This window comes from Lissotriton helveticus, chromosome 5_1, assembly GCF_964261635.1.
Source record: "Lissotriton helveticus chromosome 5_1, aLisHel1.1, whole genome shotgun sequence".
In the NCBI taxonomy this organism is placed as follows: Eukaryota; Metazoa; Chordata; class Amphibia; order Caudata; family Salamandridae; genus Lissotriton; species Lissotriton helveticus.
Window position 1 is genome coordinate 1178468924 of NC_136065.1, and position 24919 is coordinate 1178493842.

At 43.0% G+C, this 24919-nt stretch overlaps 1 protein-coding gene across 1 annotated transcript in view; it reads left to right on the top strand.

The window, feature by feature from the left end:
- FHIP2A (FHF complex subunit HOOK interacting protein 2A) overlaps positions 1-24919 on the top strand; it is a 359146-nt gene that overhangs the window by 237409 nt on the left and 96818 nt on the right. Inside the window, exon 14 of the mRNA XM_078643886.1 lies at positions 8121-8264. Within this exon, the coding sequence (XP_078500012.1) occupies positions 8121-8264 (144 nt within the window). The remainder of the gene's footprint in view (positions 1-8120; positions 8265-24919) is intronic.

The window sequence follows — 24919 nt, forward strand, 5'->3', positions numbered from 1 at the left end:
TCCTTCCAGAACCAACAGAGGTCCCAGTTCCACCAAAAGTGCTCTGGAAGAGGAAGAGGCAATAACAAGCAACAGTCCACCTCTAAGCAGCCTCCCAAGCAGTGAGGAGTTGCTTCCTCCGCACCCGTTCGCCACTCCGGTAGGAGGGAGTATAGTTTTTCACCTGAAAGAGTAGGAAATGATAACAAGAGACAAATGGGTGCTGAATATTGTGCAGCATGGTTACTTGCTGAGGTTCGAGTCTCCTCCTCCGCACGTGCCCCCGTAATTGAAGCACCTTCCTCAACTTCAAAACCGGCTGTTACAAGACGAAGTATCTATCCTTCTCTCCAAGAGGTCCATAGAGGAGGTTCCAGCTCCCCAAGTTAATCAAGGGGTATACTCTTGTTACTTCCTAGTCCAAAAGCAAGGAGTAGCCAGAGAGTACAGACATATCCTCGACCTGCGCCTGCTGAACAGGTTTATCTAAAAGGAGAAATTTCATATGCTAGCCCTGCATCAGGGAGACTGGATATGTGCCATCGACCTGCAGGACGCCTACTTTCACATACCTGTCTCAGTGAAACATCGCAAATTTCTCAGGTTTCTCGTCACCACTACCAGTATCGAGTGCTTCCGTTAGGCCTCAAATCCGCCCCTCGGACATACTCCAAGTGCATGGCGGTGGTGGCAGCCTTCCTCCGCAGGGGGAAGATCTTCGTCTATCCATACCGAGACGGCTGGCTCCTGAAAAGCTCCACACCTGTTCGACTTCAGAGCCATCTCTCATACTGCCTCAACCTGCTGCATTCCTTGGGGTTGCAAGTCAACTACAAGAAGTCGGTCCTCAACCCCACCCAATGAATACATTATCTGGGCGCCTCCCTGGACTCGGCAGGGGCAAGCATGTGTCCTTCGGAGGAGAGGTTGTCATCAATGCTTCTCAAGTGCCGCACCCTTCTCGACACCGCAAATCCCACAGCCAGACAGATGTCTTCACTACTGGGATTGATGGCCTCCTGCATCTACATTGTGCCCAATGCGCACCTTCGCATGCGGCCTCTTCAGCAGGCACTAGAAGATCAAGGGTCTCGGAGGTCGTGTCACTGGTAAGATCGTGTCTCTCTCCACCAAGTTGCCAGGGACTCCATCAGATGGTGGATGAAAAGCGCTCACCTGTTGCTAGGGGTCCCTTTTCATCAGACGCCTCCAACTCAGACAGTAGTCATAGATGTCTCAATGCAAGGCTGGGGAGCTCATATGGGCCAGCTTTAGGTACAAGGTCACTGGTCCGAGACAGAAAGAAGTTATCACATCAACTTCTTGGAGATACGGGCGGTTCATCTGGCGCTCAAGTCCCTGTATCCGTCGCTTCAATTCCGCCACATTCAAGTTCAGACAGACAACACAACAACGATGTTCTATCTGAACAAGCAAGGGGGCACCAGATCACGAGTCCTGTCTCTGGAAGCCCAATTCATTTGGCAGTGGCTACTGGCGAGGGGGCTCTTAATCGTTGCTGTCCACCTTCCAGGAACCCTGAATGTTCAGGCAGACGGCCTCAGCAGAGACTTCGTAGAAGCGCACAACTGGGTGCTCAACAAAGACGTCGCTCTGGAAATCTTTCGGCAATGGGGAGTGCCAGACATCGATTTGTTCGCAGACACGGCAAACACGAAATGCCCCGTCTTCGCGTCCAGATGCCCCCAGCAGGGATCACGGGGAAATGCCCTTTTGATCAGCTGGTGGCAGACATTGCTGTACGCTTCTCCTCCGCTCCCTCTGATGCCGGCGGTGATACAGAAGTTCTACAGGACCAACACCAGAATGATCCTGATAGCGCCAGAGTGGCCACGCCAGTGGTGGTACCCAGATCTCCTCCAACTGTCAGAGGTTCCTCACCGGAGGCTGCCCTGGCTCCTGAGGTCATCCAGTATGGCTACCTAGACCTTTCAGCTGACTGTTTGGGCATTCTTAGAGAAGCGAAGAGGCCCTCCACCAGAAAGTCTTATGCTTTCAAGTGTAAGAGGTTTTACCTTTGGTGTAAGGACAATGCTCTTGATCCGACTCAAGGTCAGGAGCAGGTGATTCTTCCATACTTACTACACTTGGCTAGGTCAGGCCTGAAGTACCCCTCCATCAGGGTTCACTCAGCTTATAGAAAGTCTCCTACCCAGACCTCATTCTTCCAAATACCTGTGGTCAAAGATTTCCTAGAGGGGCTTAAGAAAGTGTTTCCACCAGTGAGGTCCCCCTCTCCTCCCTGGGAGCTTAACATCATCCTTAACAAATTGATGGGTGCTCCTTTCGAGCCGATTCATAAAGCATCTTTGCAGCACTTGACCTGGAAAGCTGCTTTCTTGGTAGCCATCACCTCAGCCCGCAGGGTGAGTGCGATTCAGACCCTGTGCTGCAAGGAGCCTTACACTGTTTTTCATGCCAATAGAGTGGTGTTGCGAACTCACCCGAGCTTCCTGCCCAAGGTGGTCCGGATTTCCACATCAATCAGACCATCACACTGCCTACATTCTTCCCTCAGCCAACCACTCTCCCGGAGAGATCTTTACACTCCCTGGATCTCCGGAGGGTTTTGAAATTTTACCTTGCTAAGACTCTTCCAATTAGGAAATCTGACCGGCTCTTTGTCAACTATGGTTCAACTAATACTGGTCTGGCTGCTTCAAAAAGGTCTATTTCTAGATGGACCATCTCCTGTATAGCTCTGTCCTACCAATTAGCTAACAAGGCTTTGCAGGGCAGACCACGTGCACATTCCAATAGAGGGAAAGCTTCTACCACAGCTCTCCTCTGCAACATTCTGATATCTGAGATTTGCAAGGCGGCTACATGGCGCTCAGTACATACCTTTACCCGCCATTACTGCCTAGATTCAGATGCACAGGCCGATACCCAGGTGGGACAGGCCTCTTTGAGGAATTTATTTTCATAAATGCATTTTAAATGTGATATTGATTCATGTTATGTGTACTTTGTTGCTCGTCCGCGAGACTTTGGGTATGGGCTTGCTACTCTATTCATAGAGTATGACTATTGATGAGTATCCCCTGGATGAGAAAGATTAGTTACTTACCTGTAATCCTATTTCTCATCCAGGGGTATACTCATCAAAGTCATAAGCGACCCACCCACCTCCCTGGACGAGCATTACTTGGAAGTGTTTTGTTTAATGGTTACGGATCATCACAGGTGCATATGCACCTCCAAAAATAACTGACCCAACTGTCACCTGTGGTGCATCATGGGAGCAGGGGGTCTCGTGCAGGTCTAAAAGGCACGGTACCCCTACTCTAATGCCTTAAAGGGAAGGTGCCAGTTTTCTTGGTTTCTTGGTACTCTGCTGCAGCCTACTGGCAAATGCCTGCAGTTACAGGTTTTCTCTATGGCAATAAAGCATTGTTTGTATGACAAATGTTTACTGCTCCTTATTATCCTTTTGGGTTGGGAAGGTATCATTTCTACAATGCAGATCTATGTAATTTCAGCATTTTTGCCATGTTGGAAACATTTTAGGCTGCATATATATGTTTTAACATATGCATATATATGTATATATATGTATTTTCTATATGCTCCGGGATCACGCACATGGACGGGGATTATTCATAGATTATGACTTTGATGAGTATACCCCTGGATGAGAACTAGGATTACAGTTAAGTAACTAATCCTTCTGTTCTTTTTAATGGCACGAAAATGTGTAACCACTGATAACCACTGTTTTTCGAAGGTATTGAAATCACTGGGAAAAAAACCACCAGAATTTACCAAAAATGGAACCTGAAAAAAGGAAAGCCTACCTATGGGGCAGTAAGGGGGGTGGAGTAGGGATCTGTGGTGGTATTTTATAGGTATGAAGATAGTTTGAATGTATAGGTGCTTTACAAGTAATAAAAATTATTTAGCTAATTATAATTTTAGAAATAAAATTACATTTCATAAAATTAATTTATGTATTTAAATGTGTGTGTGTCTATAGAGAGATTGTACAAATGTAATTTTAAATGAAGTATGTATACATTAGAGCTTAATATTGATAGATATTAATGTGTATAAATTAAATAAAAAGGAGTTAAAACTAAGACTTACCTGCAAAGTAAGTCTTACTTACCGGAGGTAAAAAAGAAAGAAAATATAATGGCTCCAGATGTAAATGACTGTGAAGTAACAATTGACATTCTTATCATCGCTAATAGAAGTGTTGCAAACATGTTTTCCTTAACATCAGTATGTCCAGGTACCATTATGCTAACTGATTCATCCAACTCCTAGATCAGTTTTAGCCTTGTCGTAGCCTGGCCCCAGTGTGGCTGCAGTTTTACATTAGTTTAAATGTTGTTGGTTGCACTTGCCATCTGAATCACAGATTGCCATCCTGTAGTAGTGGAAAGTGTAACACGATAAAGTCAAAATCTGTCTAATTTATAAATCTACAGTTGCCTTGATTTTTGTTATAGGTGGTAGAATATCTGAATTGAGCCTGAATAAAAATACTATAACAATGTTTCATTATATTAAATTACATCAATGAGCTGTACTTTTTATTTTTGGACATTCAAGGCAACTGCTGTCTGCTATCTATCATTCACAGGGACATTATTTATCCATTTATGCCCTGTCATAAGTATCGGGTCAGAGGGATTGGGTAGGAATTGTTAACAAGATTGCTTGATGTGTATGGGAAATGCTCTGCAAGTATGAGGGCCATAAAAAATCCAACCCTGTAAGTAATGCTGAACTAACTAACATATGTTGAAAAGAATTGAATAGGACTGTCTTACCGTAACTGTAATCTTGCAGCTCTGTCAGAGTTCAGCTACCTCCATGCCCTGATCTTGTAAATGACCACGTTGTTGAAAATTCAAAGTGAACCCAACCCTTCCATGATTTAAGTTTTGCCAATGTACAGCTCAAACATAGCGGGCAGCAGGGAAGATCAGGGGGAAGGAAGAGAGAAAAAAATGCTGTTCCACCATCTCTTTGGTTCTCGACTTATTGCATGATGTTATCCGGAAACCTCCCTTCTGGTGAATGGCATTCAAACAGTAGCTGCGAAAACCCATAACTCAATACCCAGAAGACAAACACTTATGAATGCCCAGCACTGTTAGTAAATAGCAGTGGTAACGCAAATTCCTCAAAGAAGTAAAATAGGAGAAAAATGCATCACTCTAATTTGAGGTGTAGAGACAATGTTTTCTTGGACAATATTATTTCACAGATATGTGCCCGATGTTGTTCTTTGTTTGTATGAAATCCAAAATACCATAAAGGTACATGAGAACGTCTAATAGGTCTTGAACAGTGAGTTGGTATGTTTGTTTAAGTGGTATCTTTGTTCCAGGAATGAAGACAATAGTATACTCATATTCCCGAAAGGGTAGGAAGACCGTCTACCTCCTTTACACTAACCACATTCAGAAAGTCTTAAAAGACATCAGGTTATCCTATTTCATGCAATTTCTCCAATGAGAAGTACATATGGGGTTGTTGCATTAGAGAAGAGGAACACTTGCAAAATTGGGTTACATGGCACTGAAGCCAGGAAGTCCCTAAAATCATAAATAATCCTGGAGTATCTATGATATCACGGTATCCATTTTGCACGTCATGATTGGTTTACCTTGATTACTTTGCCTGAGTTTTTAGTATTTTAATCCAGTTAAAAAATTGAGTTCAATCTCTTCTTTGAATGGGTATGTTGTGCTTCTTTGAAAAGTGTGATCAATAAATATTCCAAAAACTCCAGACTTAATTAATTCTAATAAGGCAAATGGGCCTTGTTTAGTGATCACAAAGAATATATGGAAACAATGTGCTTTTTTTTCAAGGCATGTTTCTAAAAGAGAAACCTTTGGTCGTGGTATGCATTTCAAGATCTTGAAACTTTGTTTACCTCTAATGATGGGCTGGTCCACAATATAAACGTAAACCTTCAAGGCCTCCTCTTTCTGTTTTATTTTGCGTCGAAGGTTTGTGCAAGTTTTGATCTGCATGATTTCTTCCTCGACTTCTTCCACTGGAGATCATCGTCCTTTAACAATGTAGGGCATTTATGTACAGGCTCCTGGCAATTCTATTCTTGTCAACTCCTTTGTTGGGCTTCTACCTGTAAAGTGAGGTTGACCAATTCCATAAGTGTAGTGGGTAAGTTCACTGCTAACCATAAGGCATGTTTGAGATCTTATCTCAAACTTTGATAGAAAGTAGCGGCTTCCACCATGTCAGTCCATGCTGCTTGGCTGGTGAGATGCAGAAACTGAGCCCAGATGGGCAGTCCAGCCCAGTGAGGAGGCATTCATAGCCATGTTAGTCTGAGCCTCCTGAGGCTCAGACTAACAGACCACCTATCAAAAAGTTGGTGATTTCCACCACTGATCCACCAGTGCTGATCCGCATTAACAGAATGAAAGCTCTGCACCCAAACCATGAGGCATCCCTGATGATGGAGCCACTGAGACCTCCTGTTCACTAAAATACTACATACAGTTTGATGCCTCGAAGGATAATGCACAAGGGAAGGACTATGCGGAAAGATATATCCATCAGCACGGAGACTTTTCAATCTGTTATGCAAGCACATGTATAGTAGGTTCAGATTATGTTTAAGTATAATTTAGTATTGTGTTAATGCAATATGAAGATGGAAAAATATATCTAATGGTTTAAAAAATATATTGTCCCAACATGTCACCGAGTTAGGTGTGCAGTTTTTCCACATCATTTAATTTTTCTTTTGCATGACTAATGGTGATTCCGAACTTGCTTTTCTTGTTTGGTCACCCAAAAGAAATATGATGCTTACCAACACTGTTCTTTAGCACCATTGTCCCCAAAGGAGAGCTTGCAGAGGGCACACAGTTTGCAATTACCCACATCATAGATTCTCAGTATTCTAACACTGATTGGTTAAAGCAGGATTTAGACTATTTGAGCTAACTACTAGTGTGGTTCAAAGAGTTACCAGTGACCTTTCACAAGACGCTATGCTCTCAATTACATCTGGCACAGTCAAGCTGGGGAATGCACATGCCAAGTCTTCCCAGATGCATGTACCCAAGATGGTAATGCCATTTAACTACACAAGCCAAACAGTGCTAAAGATTAAACAATACACATACAACCAATAATAAACACTAAACCAGCATGTTAATTCTACCCATACTAATGATCCAATTCAAACAATCCGAAAACGGATTCTGTTCTGTGACCAATTACCCAAGAGCAGGTTATAAAGGTGTCCTAAATCTGGCAGCAGCATGAATCCATACTAATGGCAGTAAAGCGTAAGAAAACTCTTACTAGCAATAAATGTGTTACTGGGCACCTTTGTGCCATTGCATGGGACTGGGTAGCTCAAGTCAGGTAAGAGCACTCTTAAGCTTTTTGACCTCACTTATGTGTAACCACTTCAGTGTGTCACGGCCTTTTATCAGTATGCAAGATGAGACTTTTGGGTACACCTTGAATTTGGGTAAGGCAAAAGTACAAACTCAGGATGCAGTGTGTTTTGCCTGCAAAAAATGTCAGTACTGGCGGAACGTGTGTCGGACACGGGTATCTCACATAGTGCTGTGCCACTTGGCAACTTGAACACTACTTGTCATGTAAAGAATATGCATGTGTTTAAACCACTGTGTGCAATTAAGGGCATAGATTCATATTGTGGTTGATCAGTAAATGGCAAGCTTCTATACCCAGGGAGTATTCTGTTCGAAACATGGACCCGTTGTCAGCATGACATGCATCTTCTTTGGAAAACAAACCCTGTTTACTGTGTCCATGGTACCCATTTCTTTTCCTCAGAGCCGCTTCCTGGCAATGTGTATTCATCCTGCTGGCCAGAAGTAGACTCATGGACCGCCCTTAAAAACTGTACTATGTGCTTCTTTATCATCTGGTAAGGTTGATGATCTGTCACATCACTGTGTTCCCTACCACGCTGCTTTCATTGACCTTGCTTGGTACTATCTAACACTACCATTGGTCCACAAGGTCAGTCTCCTGTTAGGTAGTGTGTTGTGTGTCATTTTCTAGATTCACCCTTCCTCGTGCAGTGAAATGTGGTCAGTTCAATCAACGACTCTGCATTAATATGTTGTCATGTGCCTATTCATTTCTAGTTTCGTGATTACTGTGCTATCTGTATTCGGTGGGAATGGCCCAACTATCCAAAGGCACTGGAAAAATGCAATTTGGAAGCACCTTTCTTTGAGGGACATTTTGTGAAAGTTTTGTTTGACAGAATGGGGAGGATCCTTGATCAGGTAAGAAAAGAAAATATTTAAAACCTTTAAAAAATGCTTTATGAATGTGAGTAATAAAATTAGTTGTGCCCGCAGCTGAAGAAACAAAAGTGTGGACTAGTTTATTGCAGGTCAGCTTGGTTAGTGTCTTTAACTAATGGTTTACACAAAGAATTGTAGAGACATGAGACTACTGGTATAAATTGCACAAGCACATGATGGCTGGAAAAAGAATGGCATATTTTTGGAGAATGCATAGAAAAGTAATCCAAAGGCAGCTTTTGTTCATCATTACGGGGAGTGACTTCTTAAACTAGCTTGTAGACCAAGAACTGATATTAGTAGGATATGTGCTGGTGTATAATAACCTAGTGTAAGTTGTGGATTTTCTGTAGAGGAAGATGGTTTGTGTAGTCTTTAGTGTGCTTTGATTGCCTGTATGCCTGAGTTGGTGTCTGGAATATTGAGAATGAATCATGTAATAGAATACTGGTGTGTAGCACAGATTGGAAGCTAGGAGATTGGGACAGTTAGATGGAGGATGGAGCTCTCCTTTGACAAGTGTGGTGCTTGTGGTGAAGAGCAGTACCCACTGTGAGATATGCGTGTTGTACACTTGTGTGTGGTGGTGCGAATAGAGAAAGAGCAGTACCCTTTCACTAAAGGCACCCTGTGATGCGCGATGTGGGAGAAGTGATGTACCATGCCATAAGACGTTGCAAGGAGAAGTACCCCATGGAGTGAAACTGTGAAGTAGTGTAGTTACCTGTGCTGTTGTGGATGGTAGCTACATGTTTCGCCTAAGCACGATCTGGGACAAATAGTAAACCTGTTAAAGTAGGAAGATTTGACTAGAGTGTTGTACAGGAGTGCGGTACATTTGTTATTGTTTTGTGTTTTATTCAATGGAGTTGGTCAGTGTTCTGCTTGAATGCTAGTGTTTGATGCAACTCTAGTGTGATATAGGGGAGTCCTTCTTCATCGGGTGTGAAGCCCAAGATTGTAGTGGGCTGCTGTATTGTTTAATCTTTGGTAATAGTTTTTTACTAAACATATGTTGTAGGCTGTCATCATTGTGTTTAGAAAGTATCACAACTTTTTCTGGTTCAGTTTCCAGAGGGTGTTTTACTGGGTGCAGATTAAGTGCTTTCTTCAACCTAGCTCTTGGTCATTGTTGGTCTGAGCTGCTGGTGTGATTAGGTATTGGATGTGTTAGAGTACTCGACTGCACTTTATGTGTGAGTGCTTGGTGGAGTATGTTGAACATCTGTGGATGTGCATATTGGAGCCTTTGGGTAGGTGTAGAAACTCAGAGTTTGTGTCACCTGCATAATTTGGTAGTGTGATGTAGATGTCTAGTGACTTTTTCTCCCAGTGGTGTGAAGCCAGGTTTTGTGTTGGTCTGGTCAAGAGAGTTTTCACTGGTTTTAAGGTGCTATATTGTTAAACTTTCTACTTTTGTTTGATTTTGCCTTGAATGCGTAGACTTAGAGATGATGGAGAAACCCTTTGTCGAAGGAAGTGGGTGTTTTTTGTGTCCATTCTGCCTTGTGAACGAGGATCTGGGACTACATGTCCTGCATTCATGTTTCATTATTTGTAAGAAAGGGACGTGTGTAGTATCCTGTCTTTACCTATTCCCTGTATGCCTGAGCTAGCGCCTGGAATTTGTGAGTTAATGACGTAATGAAATGTTGATGTGTGGTGTAAAGTGGAAGCTAGGAGATAGGGACAGTTGATGGGAGGACAGGACCTACCTGCTGATTCTGTAACCTAAGCAACTGACATAAAAGAAAGAACCTGGGGCCAGATGGAGGTGGCTAAATACCAGTCAGTAATGCCGAAATTCAGTAAATTTCAGCGTTGCCGACCTATATTTAGCCATTCCTAATGTATTTATTTATTTATAAAGTTTTATATAGCGCGGACTAGATCCTAAAGGATATCAGAGCGCTTTACAGTTATAGTGAAAGCTAACAATCAGATCATGAATCGAACATAGGTAGTATAATAATCATAAGATCAAATAGTTCACACATAACAATTCAATTATAAGTCCTGAGTGGACAAGGAGTGGGCTATATGATGTAGCGTAGTGATATAAGGGAAGCGAGTGAATAACCATATACAGTAACAGGGGTGTGGAAATTTGTCAAAAATCTACTTGGCCAATGGACAAAATTTTACAGAAATCTACTTGTCCTGGGAAAATATCTACTTGCCCCACCTATTCCATAAATCACTAAGGTGGGTCTGCACGGCAAGAACCTGCACTGTAATCAGTGCAAGATAATGTGCAACATTATTTCAAGCGCAATCCAATTATGCAGTGCATGGTCATGCATCCTTAAATGCAACTGTTGTACTGGCAGGTTGTACAGTATGTGGGTGGACGTGTCAGTGTGCACTGCAGCCAATTATCAACCAGTGTGCATGTGACAATTTCAATTGCAGAGAAGGAGTACCTAAAGACAGTCTATGCAAAGTATACTTCAATTAATGTAGTAAATTACTAGTCTGTGTCGGAATATGAACTTGTAGGACAGAAGGGTGTTCTCCATCCTAGGGCCAACTCATTGCTGTCCAGCTTCAAAAATACTCACATGTGAACATGATCTGATAAACGTGTGGAAAGGAATAACCACACTTTTTGGCGAAGCTTATGAACTATTCATGGGACAGCCAAAATTGCTTGACAGAGGTGATGTGGTTCACTGAGGCAGTATCCACAAGTACAAATACACAAGAGGCAGTACTGGGCAGTTAAATCAATCTCTCCTTTTACATTCCTGGGCAGGTGAGGCGTGATTATACTACTGTGCACTCACTGATAAATCTCCATGTTCTTCTCCCACACAAGGAGCATATGCAGCACAGACAGTAGAAGCAGGGGTTTCTTGTGCACAGTAGTGGTATAGTACTAGCACCAGAAGAGTAAGCTCCCCAAACATGAATAGGTGCAGCTCCACAATAGATGTGCACGTTTGTCTCACTTAGATTTGTGAAGTATTTTTTCTTTAAAATCCGAGTTCTCTGCCACTTGTCTCTCTCCTTCCAATGTCCCCAGCCCCTCCACTGCCCACCCAGATGTGCTCGTTATCTTCTTCGAAAATCCTGTAATTCTGTTGCCGGATGCTGATATACGAGTATTGGTAAGCCTGGTGAAAGATAAGGTTTTAACGTTGCAGCAACGTGTGCAATCAGTTTTTTTTTTCAGAAGCTGAGCATTCTGATAGTCTAAGGAATGATGCTTGGATATTTCGAAATGGGTACATGCATAAAGAAGGCACAAAGGCAGGCATACCGGAAAAACACTCCTTGTCAAATCATGTAGGGAAAGAAAAACAAGCCTTTATGTCTACATTGGACGAATACTCACACAGGTGGCAGTGCCACTTTTCCTTGGATCTGGTATGGGCTTATTTTTACTGCCGACGTAACTGTGCAACAAAAATGCAACAATACAGCGGTTGCATGAAATTAAGGTGGGAATATTGTATAATTTCGCGCAGTTGTCAATAAAACCTGATTGTGTAAATTCTGATGTTTCTGCTTGATATTGAACTCGGTTCTGCAATTTTTGCCATTTTACATCGTTTCAAATGACAGATGGTCCCCCAATGGTGGCAGGTCCTGTGTATGTGCGTGATTTATAACAGAGTCACTAATAATGAGATTCTACAGCGGAGACGCTTTCCTCGTAATTTGCCACATAATCATGCTGCCTAAACTGCATATTTTAACAAAAATGTTGATTCTAGCTCAAACAGATGAAAAGTTTCTAAAAAGAGGGTAACCAATCCTGCCACACAGACTAAAGCCCATCACAAGTAGTGACTGGTCACTTTTACATTGCTATTGGTGAATTTGGGTGTTAATCTGAAAGTAATAAGGCAAGACATTTATACTGACAGGCTTAACCTATACTGATGTAAAAAAAAAAAAGGATACGATAAACAAAAATGTGCTGCCTTCTGCTACATAATTCTAATTTTTCGTGGCCACATAATTTAATCAACCCTGCGCATAATTTAGACCTTCTCTGCTGCTTCATTACAGTGGCTCTGTTTATTTAGTACACACTGCCAGAGCAGTTTGCACGGTGGGGGTGGTTTTCAGTAGGTACAGGAGACGGGAAATGCAACCAAAATAGAGGTACAGGCTAACAGGAATGAGCCTGTAAAATTGGCACAGACATCGCGATGTTTTAGACTTCAAGAGTGGCCCACGTTTCAGTGAGCTCTGTGAAATACCCTGCACACATAACATTGCCTGGAACGCAAAAATACTTCCTGCCTGCTTCATTATGTGGCCTTTCTTTTATTAAAATGTAGCTTTATTGTTTAACACCAGGAAAAAGATGCAGTTAAAAAATGTTTCTATTTTCAGCGCACCCTTAATCTTGCAAGGATGCCTTTTCGGTAAGACTGCCAGGCGTTAAAGTATAATCGTTAACTCCGTGCCCCCGAATGCGACCTCATCCATGAAAGAAGACTGACAAAGTAAAGGTCAATGTCTCTAAATAGTGAGACTCCATTCATGGTGTTTTCACTCATTATTAACCCTGCACTGGTTGTGTTGCAATAGGCGCCTCACTGATCAGCCGATAGCAGTGGAAAAGTTCCCGCCTTACTGTAAATTAACATGCCACACATTTGACTCTGTCCCCACGCCCCCTGATCCCAGTCCATTCTATGCAGCATAAAAGTTAACATACGTTTCTGCAAAACGCATTATTAGATTGACTCGCCTGCTGGTGAAGCATTCACTGTGTCAGAGACGGCGACTTTCCGCTCCAGATTCCAGGCAGTGCCTCGCAGCGCACCAAAGATGAGGGGACTGCCCAGGACGGATCCCAGTAGACAGGGCGATTGAGCCCTGCAGCAATTAGTCATGGAGAGACCACAAGGTCAACCGGCCCGCAGCGCTGAGACTCAGATAGACGCAAAAGTGTTTCGTGTCTCGGCGCCCGCCCTTTCAAGTTCAGCAGCTCAATTCCAAGAGCAGGTGGGCTGCACCAGTGTGGAACTCACGCTAGAACACTTACGTCTAGCGTAAGATCCCCCAGCCAATCAGTGACTAGATCGAGCCCAGTCATGGGCCTCCAGCCAGTCAAAGGCTTTGACAGCATTTCAATTGCCTGTGAGCCCGAGAGCGCCCACAGCTCATTTCTTCTTTGTGATTTAATGTCTACTTGTCCCTCGGACACAAAAGACAATAAATCTTCTTGCCCTTCATAAAATTCTAATTGGTTCGGGCGTCGGGCGATATAATTCCCCCACCCCTGCAGTAATAATAGTCAATACCATAATAAAATCTAAACATGAATGATATGGGGCTTCTACTAAGCATTGAATCAAGTGGTGAGCATCTAATAGATCATGTATAGACCTGGGTGAGCACGGGATGGGCAAAACAATGTAATATAATGATTTAAGGGGCGCAAACACAAAAATCATGTACAAGAATAATAATCACTACCAAATAATAATCATATATCGGAATGAACCATACTATGCAATGTCTGATGCATTTTGGGCAGAAAATAAAAGTACAAGAAAGATATATATATATTGCCCCTTCTATTAAGGTAAGAACTTCTTCAAGAGGAATTGTTTTGCTTCCAATTTGAAAGCAGCCTTGGCACAAATACTACAGTGCTGATCCCGAAGGATATCCGAGCGCTTTACAGTTATAGGGAAAGGTATCCATCAGATCATGAATCGAAATGGGTAGTATAATAATCATAAGATCAAATAGTTCACACATAACAATTCAATTATAAGTCCAGAGTGGACAAGGAGTGGGCTATATGATGTAGAGTAGTGATATAAGGGAAGTAAGTGAATAACCATATACAGGTAAGGAATCGGTAAATACCGATTCCTTATTGCTCTTGCATTTAAGGAATCTGTAATACAGATTCCTTAAATGCAATTTAGGAAGCACATTAACCCCTTTACTGCTCTGAACGTTCCGCGCTAATGCGGAACGTTCTATTGCGCGGGCGGGGCCGCGACGTCCAACGGACGTGCGCAGCACTACCGAGGTAGTGCACGCGCCGTCCGCTGGACGTCGCCAGCAGCTATGAGGTTAAAGAGTGCTTTTGATCCTTAAGAAATCGGTAATTACCACCAACTTCAAGTTGGTGGTAATTACCGATTTCCTTTAAAAAAGCACTTTTTGCTTTTTTATTTAAAGTGCCATGTGGCACACATCCATGCCCTTAGGGCATGTATGTGCGCCACATGTGCATGCATGCACATTTCAGGGGTGCAACAGGGTGTCCTTTGGACACCCTGGCACCCTTGAAATACCTCCCAGAATAACAGATTCGGTAATACCGAATTGCTAATACTGATTGTCTTCACATTCATTCCTATGGGCCTCCAAGCCCATAGAAATGAATGGGTAGGTATTCCTTATTACCAAATCTCAATTACCGATTCGGTAATAAGGAATATTAAGGATTCAGTATTTTTTATCGAATCTTTACCTACATTGGAAATACCGATTTCTTAATAGCGAATCGGTAAAATTCGCTATTACGAAATCGGTATTTCAGATTTACCTACATCTGGCCCATAGCTCATACTCAAAACTCTTGGATTAAGTCCCTGCTCTCTAGCTTCAAACGTTAATAAGCAATGAATGTTCTACGGAGAAATCCTATAGGAGCAATTGCACTAACGCTGGTAAGACAGGCTAATAAGTCATTTAAGGGACTTGGTGTGTGGGAACAGCAGATCAGAAATGTAGTGTTAAGTTGAGGAAGCTTCTAATGATTTTAGTTCAGTTCGTGTTAGCATTATCACCAGTTGATCTCCTTCATACAAACTTACATAAATGTAAGAAGTACACCAAAAGTTTACTTTTGCATATTTGTGCACCATACAAACCTCAATGTGACAGCCGTTCATAGATCATAAACACTTTGCAGTCACACAAGAATTATGCTCTTTTCCATGATAATTGTGAGATTTACCTCATGGTCATGCATAATCAGCACTACTAAGTGATGGCATGTCACAAGCCAGCCCGCAAAATCATTAAATTAAAAAAGGACCATTATAAGCCCTCCCTGAACAAAAGTTATGTACATATCAGTGCACTTTAGTGATGTGACAGCCTCGATAGTTCAGTACCTACATTCGTAATTGTGTTTGCCTAGTTTTCCAACGTGCTCGGGTGCCCTAGATTATCCCACTAATTTCCTGTTGGACCAGATTGATGTGACATTTGGGCACTGAAATACTGATTCTCTATGGTGTTTGTTGTGATAGGTATATTTTGGAAGAGTGTTATGATCGAAAAAAAATAGAGGTGTATCTTACAAGGTGTGTCACTGATGGTAGATTACTATTGGCAAGAGCTTGCAGTCTGTTTTTTTTCCATATTCCATCTTTTTGGGCTGCAATTCTTTGGTAATGGGTATATAGAGCTAATGCAAATGTTAGACCAGCAGCTTCTCAGAGTTTAGAGAGCCACTAGATTCTGACAAAAATATTCTTCCTCCTGCATTCTGGCCTTCTCCCATTGTCAGCCTAAGGGTAATAAGTAAAAGTAGTGATGGGGCTTTTTTTTTAGGTCTCATCTGAGATGAGTATGTGCTGCCACTTCGAAACATTTAGTTTACTTACAGGTGACTTGCAGACACTCAATGCTTACTATTGTTTGGCTTCTTTGTCACTCTTGTTTCATTGGTTTTCTATACAAGACCCATTTGCTTTGTCAGTGCTTGGTAAATAAGAATTTTGTTGATGATAATAAGAGTTAAATAGGGCACTACTACAAAACAGGTCCATAAGTGTTGTAGTCTTGTTTTGCCTGCAACTCCGGAAATTTGGAAATGAGGAATGGCGAGTTTGTAGGAAGTATGACATTGCATTTCCTAAGTAGAGCAAATCGTTTTTCCTATATTTACGAGATAAAACTGTATCTGACAATTTGGAACTGAATGAATTCTAAGTTCATTTAGAGATTAATCCTGTGCACATAAAGATGATCTTCCACTTTAAGCCACCGTGGATCATATCTTGCTAATTAATGACAATGTTGAAGACTGAAGTCCTGCTAATCTGATCACTACGTTTGAGCAAAGTGCAGCTCCAGAATTATGGATTGGGACATAACCAGACAGATGATGTTAACATGTTACACTCATGAATTGACAAAGGCTTTAACCACAAGTGTCAGAGCAGCGATTAGGTGTAAATAGTAAATCCCTCACAGGGGGCAAGGTCTTGAATCTTGGCTTTGTTGATGAGTACAAGAAAAGGATATAGGGCCAGATGTACGACCCTAAATTGCATGCGGAAACGGGTTTGCGACCCGTTTGCACATGCAAAATGTTACAGGGCCATGTACAATTCCGAATTAACGAGTCACAATTTATTTGCGACTCGCTAATTAGGAATCGCGAGTCGCTATTAGGAAGGGGCTGCCAAGGGCATCCCTTCCTTTTAGCGAGTTTCTACCCGTGTAAGAATGTTTTGCGATCGCAATTGCGGTCGCAAAAACACTTGCAAATTACCACCCTCTTCAAGAGGGTGGTAATGGAGTTGCAAAAGGGATGGAGTCCCCAGGGGACTCCTTCTCCTTTGTGACTGGCTCCAAGAATACTTTTTAAGGGCACGCAGAGGTCCCAGGGACCCCTACCTGCCCTTAAAAAAATAAACAAAATGTTTCATTATTTTTTATTTTTTAAATTCAGCCATTTTCCTTTAAAAAAAAAAAGCTGCTTTATTGAAAAGCAGTCCCAGACATGAAGGTCTGCTGAGCCCACAGCCCACCATCCTTGGGAGGGCCAGCCATTCCCAACGGGGTCGCAAATTGCAAGCAGCTCATTAATATTCATGAGCCTCATATTTTGCGACCCCATTGAGAATCGCTAGCAGTGTCTGACACTCTTGTACATTTACTTTTGCGACTCGCAAATTGCGACTCATAATTTCGCAATTTGCGAGTCTCAAAAGCAAATGGTCGTACATCTGGCCCATAAACTTTCCAGGTGATGACTAGAACCACACCCACCTATCCTCTGCTCCACAAATTAGTATGGCCCTTTGGCAGTACAAAACAGTCATGTTCACGCCAAATAGCTGATTGACATCCGGAGTGCACCAGTCGGACTACAGTGCCCTTACCAACCAAAAAAGTTATTGCAGTCTTTCAAGGCCAACACGTCCTTTTGCGCAAAGTCTTTTGCAGCTGTCATCTATTCATTGGGCTTGATTTCTGAGTCCAATGGGAAGTTTTTTTTAAAAAAATGTACCACGGTTGTTCTCCAGACATTATTAGAAGTTGAAAATCCCAGTGACGTCAAGGGCTATGCCATTGACCTTAGTTTCTCTTTTTTAGGCGGTATACTGTTCTCTCTAGCAAGAAGAAAGCTTTACCATCCAGATGATTGCCAATGCATGAGCCCTTTGGGAAGTATGAATCCGGTATGCTCTACCGCTGTCCCAGCCACCACCTACCAGGATACTTGTTCCCCAGTCAATATGTCAGGAATTTCTGCAGGAGAAATGAGATCCTCCACATTTTATAATCATAAGCACTGACCTCTATGTGATCCTTTTCTAAAAAAGATCGGTTTATATCTCCAAATTCTTCTTATATAGGATATCAAACCATCTTGGATCTCTACAATCCCAACCATTTCCTCCTCCTTCAGATCTACAAAATGCTGGTGCTGCCCCAAGTCTTAGAAGTTGACAAAAATTATGTAAGGCATATTCTGAGTTGTGTCTCTGTTTTGTGGTAGGAAACCAAACCTGCTAGTACAAGACCTTGTGAAATTTCTGCTCTTTCTCTTCTACATTTTCAAATATCTTGACTCCTGCTGTTGCTTTCCTATGGTTACAGAAGGCCTGCTACTAACCTTGCCTTAAAAATCGGCTATTTGTCAAACAAGTATGCACAACTCAGTCTGATCACTTAATTCTGCTCCATATTAAGTCTTTCCTTCTTACTAAACAATGCACATTCCTCTCTGATTTTTCCTAAAATCTGTTAAGCTGGGCCGTTCTAGACTCTGAACTTACTTATTTGCCTCCTAGAGAGAGACCATCCATATAAGAAACTTGGGGATGTGGGTGGTTGTGGTGAGATTTCTAGTTGTCGATGCCTTTGGGGTCCACTTGAACTGCAAGTCTGAGTAGTTAGTCTCCTGGATTGGCAGCTGATGATGGATTGGAAAGTAACATTGCTGTAAGCCCACCCCGAACCCCTGTTACTTCAAACATTCTGTGGAAGATCAGGGACCACTGTGCGGGCTGTTACCCCCAACAAATCTGTTTTCTGAAAATCCTGCATCTTCTACAGAAGGAACAGACCTGCTTCCCCAGAACTGAGGCCTCATTTCCAGAGAGGGATGGAGAGTCTTGCACATCGGCCTCCCTTTACTCAGCTTGAGTGTCTTGTTCTTGAGCAGCTGGCCTTTTCCATCCTTGCGTATAGTATGACATATTAGATATGCTGGTGGTTGCCAGGAAATCCTTCACAAGACTATAGTTCAAGTGCAAGTGGTCAAGGGTCCATTAGTAACCTGCATACTTGCACAGTGACCAGTGGTATGCCTTCCTCTACATATCTTGTTAAACCAGCTCTCCCGGGCAATGCCTGCAAGAACGGTGTGTCTGTTGGTGCCTATGAACACACCTGGATACTGCTTCTCCACTACCAACTTATTCTTGAAGTGCCATCTGATCTGCCTTACTGCACAACTTTAATCCTGTCAAGCATGTTTGCACAATGCAGTGGAAAGCATGGCCTCTTGAAACAGTTTTACCTAGTGAGTGTTGTGGCATTTGGTTTTACATACCAATCCCTTCAAAGGCTATCTTTTCTTGCTTGACTGATTACTTTGTATAATTATTTAAACTTGCTATTACGCACAACTCACTCCCAGAGGAGCAACTTGGCGCTGGACACAGCAAGTTGGCATGGGTACTCTCTAGAAATTTAGAGAGAAACATTAAATAGCCATGTTTTTAATAGATTTTTTAATTTAGCATGGTCTTCGCATAACTGAATAGACCAGGGAAAGTTTATTCCAGTGAGATGGCACCAAATAGGAAATTGATCAGCCGATTAATCTGTCTGTGTGGATCTGAGGTATTTTTAAATAAAACTTGTTGGAAGATCTTACAGCCAAGAGAGCTGATACAGGCAAAGCTTGGAATGCAAATAAGTGGGCAAGACCTTAATTAAGGCTTTCTGTGTCAAGCAACATATCAATTCAATTTTCAAAGCTTTATTCGACAGCATGTCATAAAAGCAAAATATACATCCCATCACAAACATTATAAATACTACATAGCAAAATACAATGTTAAACAGTTATTAAATCTTAATTGCTGTCATTTACAGAATTAAAACATTTTAAGAGAGTATTTTAGATCAACTAAAATTATGCATAAAATGAAGATCATTCTTACGTTTTTAGATGTCTTAGAGTTCTTTAGCTAGCTTCTAGAGACTGTAAAGTGCGAATGCGTATGATCCAAGCCCACCTTAAAAATGTAGCAACGGCAATCGCTATACAGGGTGAACAGTCTGACTCTAATATCCTTAGAGCCTCAATATACCTCCGGGTGCCCAAGTTGGTACACGTTGGTTTTAGCCACTTACGACGAGGGCTTGTATAAAGAGGACATACAAACAACATATGGGCTATGTTCTCAGACAAATCTTTACAGTTGTGACATTTATCATCCCGGATTGCTGGCCATTTATAGCTGAAAGCTTTTACAGGAAGAGTCCCAGTTCTAAACTGAAAATACAGTTTTCGGTCAGATGGACCCTCTATGTTATACCAATAAGCCTTACAGAGTGGGCAAGGTTTAAATTCAAGGAAATGTCCTGTTAGATTAGTGTTTACACAGGTACTATGAGCGGACATCCAGATCATTTCCCAATACTTTTTTTTCAGATTTATTTTTGATGGAAACCTTGAGACGTCTGAGTCCTCCCCTAGGTGGTCAAGTTCCAGCTTTGTTAATAAACCCCTTATCTCTTTAAGCCATGGGATAGAATGAAAACGATCTGCCCTAATAATATCTTTTAATGCAAGGGCATAGTGAGCTATTTCTGGGGTTGTCCAGATACGTCTCCAATATAATAGAGGCCGTAACCGTGCTATGTCCTCAATTTTTTTCCTGCCAAGATCATATAAAAGCGGAACAGTGGGAGTACTTTGGGGGACCCCAACTAAACGGCGTAGAAATGTATTCGCCGCCATTGTTAGTTGGTTCAGATAATTAAATCCCCAAATTTCTGAACCAACAAAGAGGCACTTATAACCTTCATATTGTAGATCTCTAGGGCAGGTGTAATTGGCTTGGTAAAAGAAGCTTTATGCTTGGTGGCTAAGGCACCCGCAAGCTGGTGAAATTTTAGAGCATTCCAAAACAATTGAGGAAGTGAAGAGGTATTGACAGAATCACCCTCCGATCAGATATATATAAACAAAGAGATTCTATCAAAGTGTAGTGATTTTTATTATTTTTATTAATTTCTGTGGGTGATAAAAACTAATAGATGAGCTCTCTCTTAGGGTGGTAAAGATGAGAGCACAGTGTGCTTTTTAAAATACCCCTCACACACTAAAAAAATCCAATAGTGTCATGCTTCATCATTGGGGTCTTCCCGTCCCTCTACGGGGCGGGGCGTGCTACGACCTGACCGACTACGCGGGAGCACTAGTATAGTGACAGGACTATGTGACTGTGCAAGTGTGGGTGATGTCAGTGAAGTGTAGGGACCTAATTATGTGTGGGATTAAAAAAGGTTAAAAATCCTCTGGCTAGTGGAAAAAAACAATTTATTCACTTCCCTAGCTGGGGACGTTAAGAAGGGGGTTTTGAGGTAGAGCGATTCGCTACAACCTGGTCTACATGTTTCGTAGGCAGTCCCCTACTGCCTACTCATCAGGACCTTCTAATGGTCCCTACTGGAACAAAGCTCAGTTGCTAAATGGAATAAGCCTGTCGTCCTAGAAACCAGCAGTAAAAATCCACTGCTAGTTTCTGCTTCAGGGCATGAGCTGGCCCTCTGTAAGCAAAAGGTATCAAAAATAATGACCTGAATGTGGTCTTGCTGTTGCGCAAAAGATATGCCCCATGAGCTGGTACTCGGTAGGTATTCACCACGGCGTCAGTGACCGCTATATCATTAAGGCTTACTTCTACCACGAGGTACCGCTCCGAGGACTCCGCGGAGCGGTACCTCGTGGTAGAAGTAAGCCTTAATGATATAGCGGTCACTGACGCCGTGGTGAATACCTACCGAGTACCAGCTCATGGGGCATATCTTTTGCGCAACAGCAAGACCACATTCAGGTCATTATTTTTGATACCTTTTGTTTACAGAGGGCCAGCTCATGCCCTGAAGCAGAAACTAGCAGTGGATTTTTACTGCTGGTTTCTAGGACGACAGGCTTATTCCATTTAGCAACTGAGCTTTGTTCCAGTAGGGACCATTAGAAGGTCCTGATGAGTAGGCAGTAGGGGACTGCCTACGAAACATGTGTGGGGTAGTGGACACTCTTCTTCAACTGGGTTACGAGCATATTGTGGTCTAAAGAAATCTACCCTTTGTTGTTTGGCAACATTGTTTTGGGGGGGTTCAGCTACACCTCCTCTATCCCACTTAACAATGGCCCAAAATTGTGTTGAGTCCTTTGCTTCACAGGCTGATTTCAGATCACGCCACTGATCCTCATCCCACTGTTTCTTTGCTACTTTCTGAGCTTGCCTATATGTCTCCCTTGCCTCTCTCTCACTCCTGAGAGATTCCTAGATCTTATCTCTGTGCTCAGGGTTTGATGGGCTAATTTGCAGGCATTGTTATACCACCCCACCTTGGGTTGTTTTTTGTTTCCCTTATCTGGTTTTATAGTCTTCCTGAAGATCAATTGGAGTTTTGTGAAAAAGTGGATATGTGCCTCAAGCATTATTTGGGGAAAGTCATGCTTACTAATGTGAGTGTTTAAATTAACCACTTCTTCGACTACCATATTTTTAAGGACCTCCAATTTCTCAGGGTTCTCAATGAATCTACCCCATTTAAAGTGACGCATGTTATTAGAGGCAACAATATCTAGGGTGACTTTCCCACGCCCCGGTTTCGGTTCTCTAGTCCCCTTCTGTGCTTGAAATTCCATACAAAATGGATTGTGGTCACTTTCCATCCTAGATTTAACAGTCATGTCTATCAGACAGTGCCATCCTCTTATATCCACCAGAAAGTAATATATGCGACTGGAATACCTGCCATTATCAAATGTATTTTCCCCCAGGTGGTCAGACGGGGTAAGCCCATTTGCTGCTCTAAGCCCTCCCACTAAGCATAAGGCCTTAAGCTGTATGGCTACGGCTGACCATCTTCTTACGGCAGGTAATTCAAGCTGGGGGACGCCCCATTTACTGTCCTCCTCAGCAGCAAGAAACTGATCCTCTTGTCCAAGAGGTTCAAAAGTTGTATTGACATTTCCACCTACTATAATAGACAACTGTATTGGGAGGGCCTCAAGCTGATAATCAAGAGCAGAGATTACCTCAGATGTTTGTCCCCCTGCCGTCCCCCTTGCATAAATGTTGTGAATAGCCACCCCTTGACCATTTGCCCATGTGATTTTGACTGACAGGATGTCATTCGATGGGGAACTAATTTGTTGCACCTTACAACATAAGGATTGGCGAACCCAAATTATCAAACCCCCTGCTGGTCGACCTTTAGATTTCTTGGTAGCTGGAGCTTGAAAATTAAGGAACCCCAAACGATAGACTGGAACCATCGACCAGGATTCCTGAAAAAGGATGATATCATACTGGTCAATAAAACTACACCATTCTGGAGATGTTATTTTATTGCCAATTCCAGCGAGGTTCCATGAAAGGAAAGCCAACCCTGCCTCGCCTTGAAAGATGCAGGATGAGGCCTGCGAGATTTTAGCTCCTACGGTCACGCCCTCAATCACTGGTTGATGTTCTATGCTAGTGGACATGTGGCAGTACATCTCTGAAGGGAGCCCATCTGTTCCAGGGCAGTCACATTCCCAGATTGGGTTTGAGCAAATTGATTGTCCAAGATCCCTGATCTCTAAGGGCTGCCCTATAAGGTGGGATCCTTCCAGTGAGTTTATTCGAGGTGTAGGGGCCTTGTTGGTTTGTGCCATACCCTGATCCTTAGGACCAAACATTCTACCAAACTCTGCTGCTTCATAGCCACAGTTCTTTCAGCACTCTGGAGTCAATCACATTCGTTCAAATCAGACAAAACCCCAAACCGATTTTCCAAGCTGATACCTCCATCCCTAGTTTGGACACCCCTCCCCAGTGTACTTCACACAGGGATCCATTTCAGCCATGGTCTACTGAAGTTCGCTACACTCCATCTCCTACTGTAGAAAAATTCAAGCGTTAGTGGGATCATGGCAGAATCCCTTCGTTGTGGGGGAAATAATGTTGCCAGTACGTTAGGGAGTACCTCAGGACTTGAGAAGTTCAAGGCTATGCAGTCTCCCTTAAATTTCTTCGGGTAGTCCCCAAGCCAGGCTACCGTTCTAGCCATAATGATTTCCCCTGCTGACTGCTGTTTACCCCAGGGAGACATCTTCATATTTTTCGTCAGCCTATGCAGCGCTTTATCAATCAGAGTGGTTGTTGTTTCGACCTGTCCAGGGGCCAAAGGGGGGCATTTGCCAGGACTAAAACTAGGGGAGAAGCTTCCACAACAAATTGGAATAAGTTGCGCTCTTGGCGCGGTTCTGTGGATGTTATTGGAGGATCATCTATAACTACAGCCTGGCAATCCTCGCCTACTGGGGGCTGGGTAGGGGGAGGGTTCCGTACATCATCCTCACTGCCACCTACCCCTCTCCCAGGGGGAACCTCCTGGGTTTCACATCTACTTGATACTAAAGCTGATATGCTACCCACTTCCTCCGCTGTCTTATTGAGGAGTCCTCCTAGTCTGTTAACCTCTGCAGTAAGCTGATCGATTTTGGCAACTAGGGGTTTAATAATACCATTGATCTTCAAATCGATCATACTTAGTAATTTTTAGGTCGAGCTAGAGTGCGTATGCGTAGCATGCGTCTAGCTCAACAACTATTGTTGTCAGTCTCCTGTGAATCTGAGACAGGGTTCAGACACGCGCGCCGATTGCACCTCATGGGCGCGCACGCCCAGCCCGGCGCTGTGCCGATGCCCTGCCTCAGATTCCCTGAGGTCCGCAAACACAGCTACACTCACGCATGCGCACATACACAGCCACACGCACACACACTGCATACACACACGCACCCCCCCCTTAAATAGACACACGCACAGACACACTCAAACACACATAGACACACGCGCATCCCCCCCCCTTTCCCCCCACTCACCGAGTCTCTTGGGCTCCTCTCGTCCCGTCCATCACCTCTTGTACGCCATCAGCAAGCGGAGAAGCGGCCAAGAACATTCTGCGCCTGCGCGAAGTGCGTGCGCCCGCCTGTTTTTTTATTCCGCCCAGTTCTGAGTTGGTAAAGTATTCTGCTCCACATCGTGATTGTTCAAGGGGCGGTGATTGATCAAGGGGCGGGACTAGCAAACTACACACCAATCGCAGCACAGTCATGGTGAGAATAGCTTCAGCCTATGACGCAAGGATCTCTTTCAATCACGTGA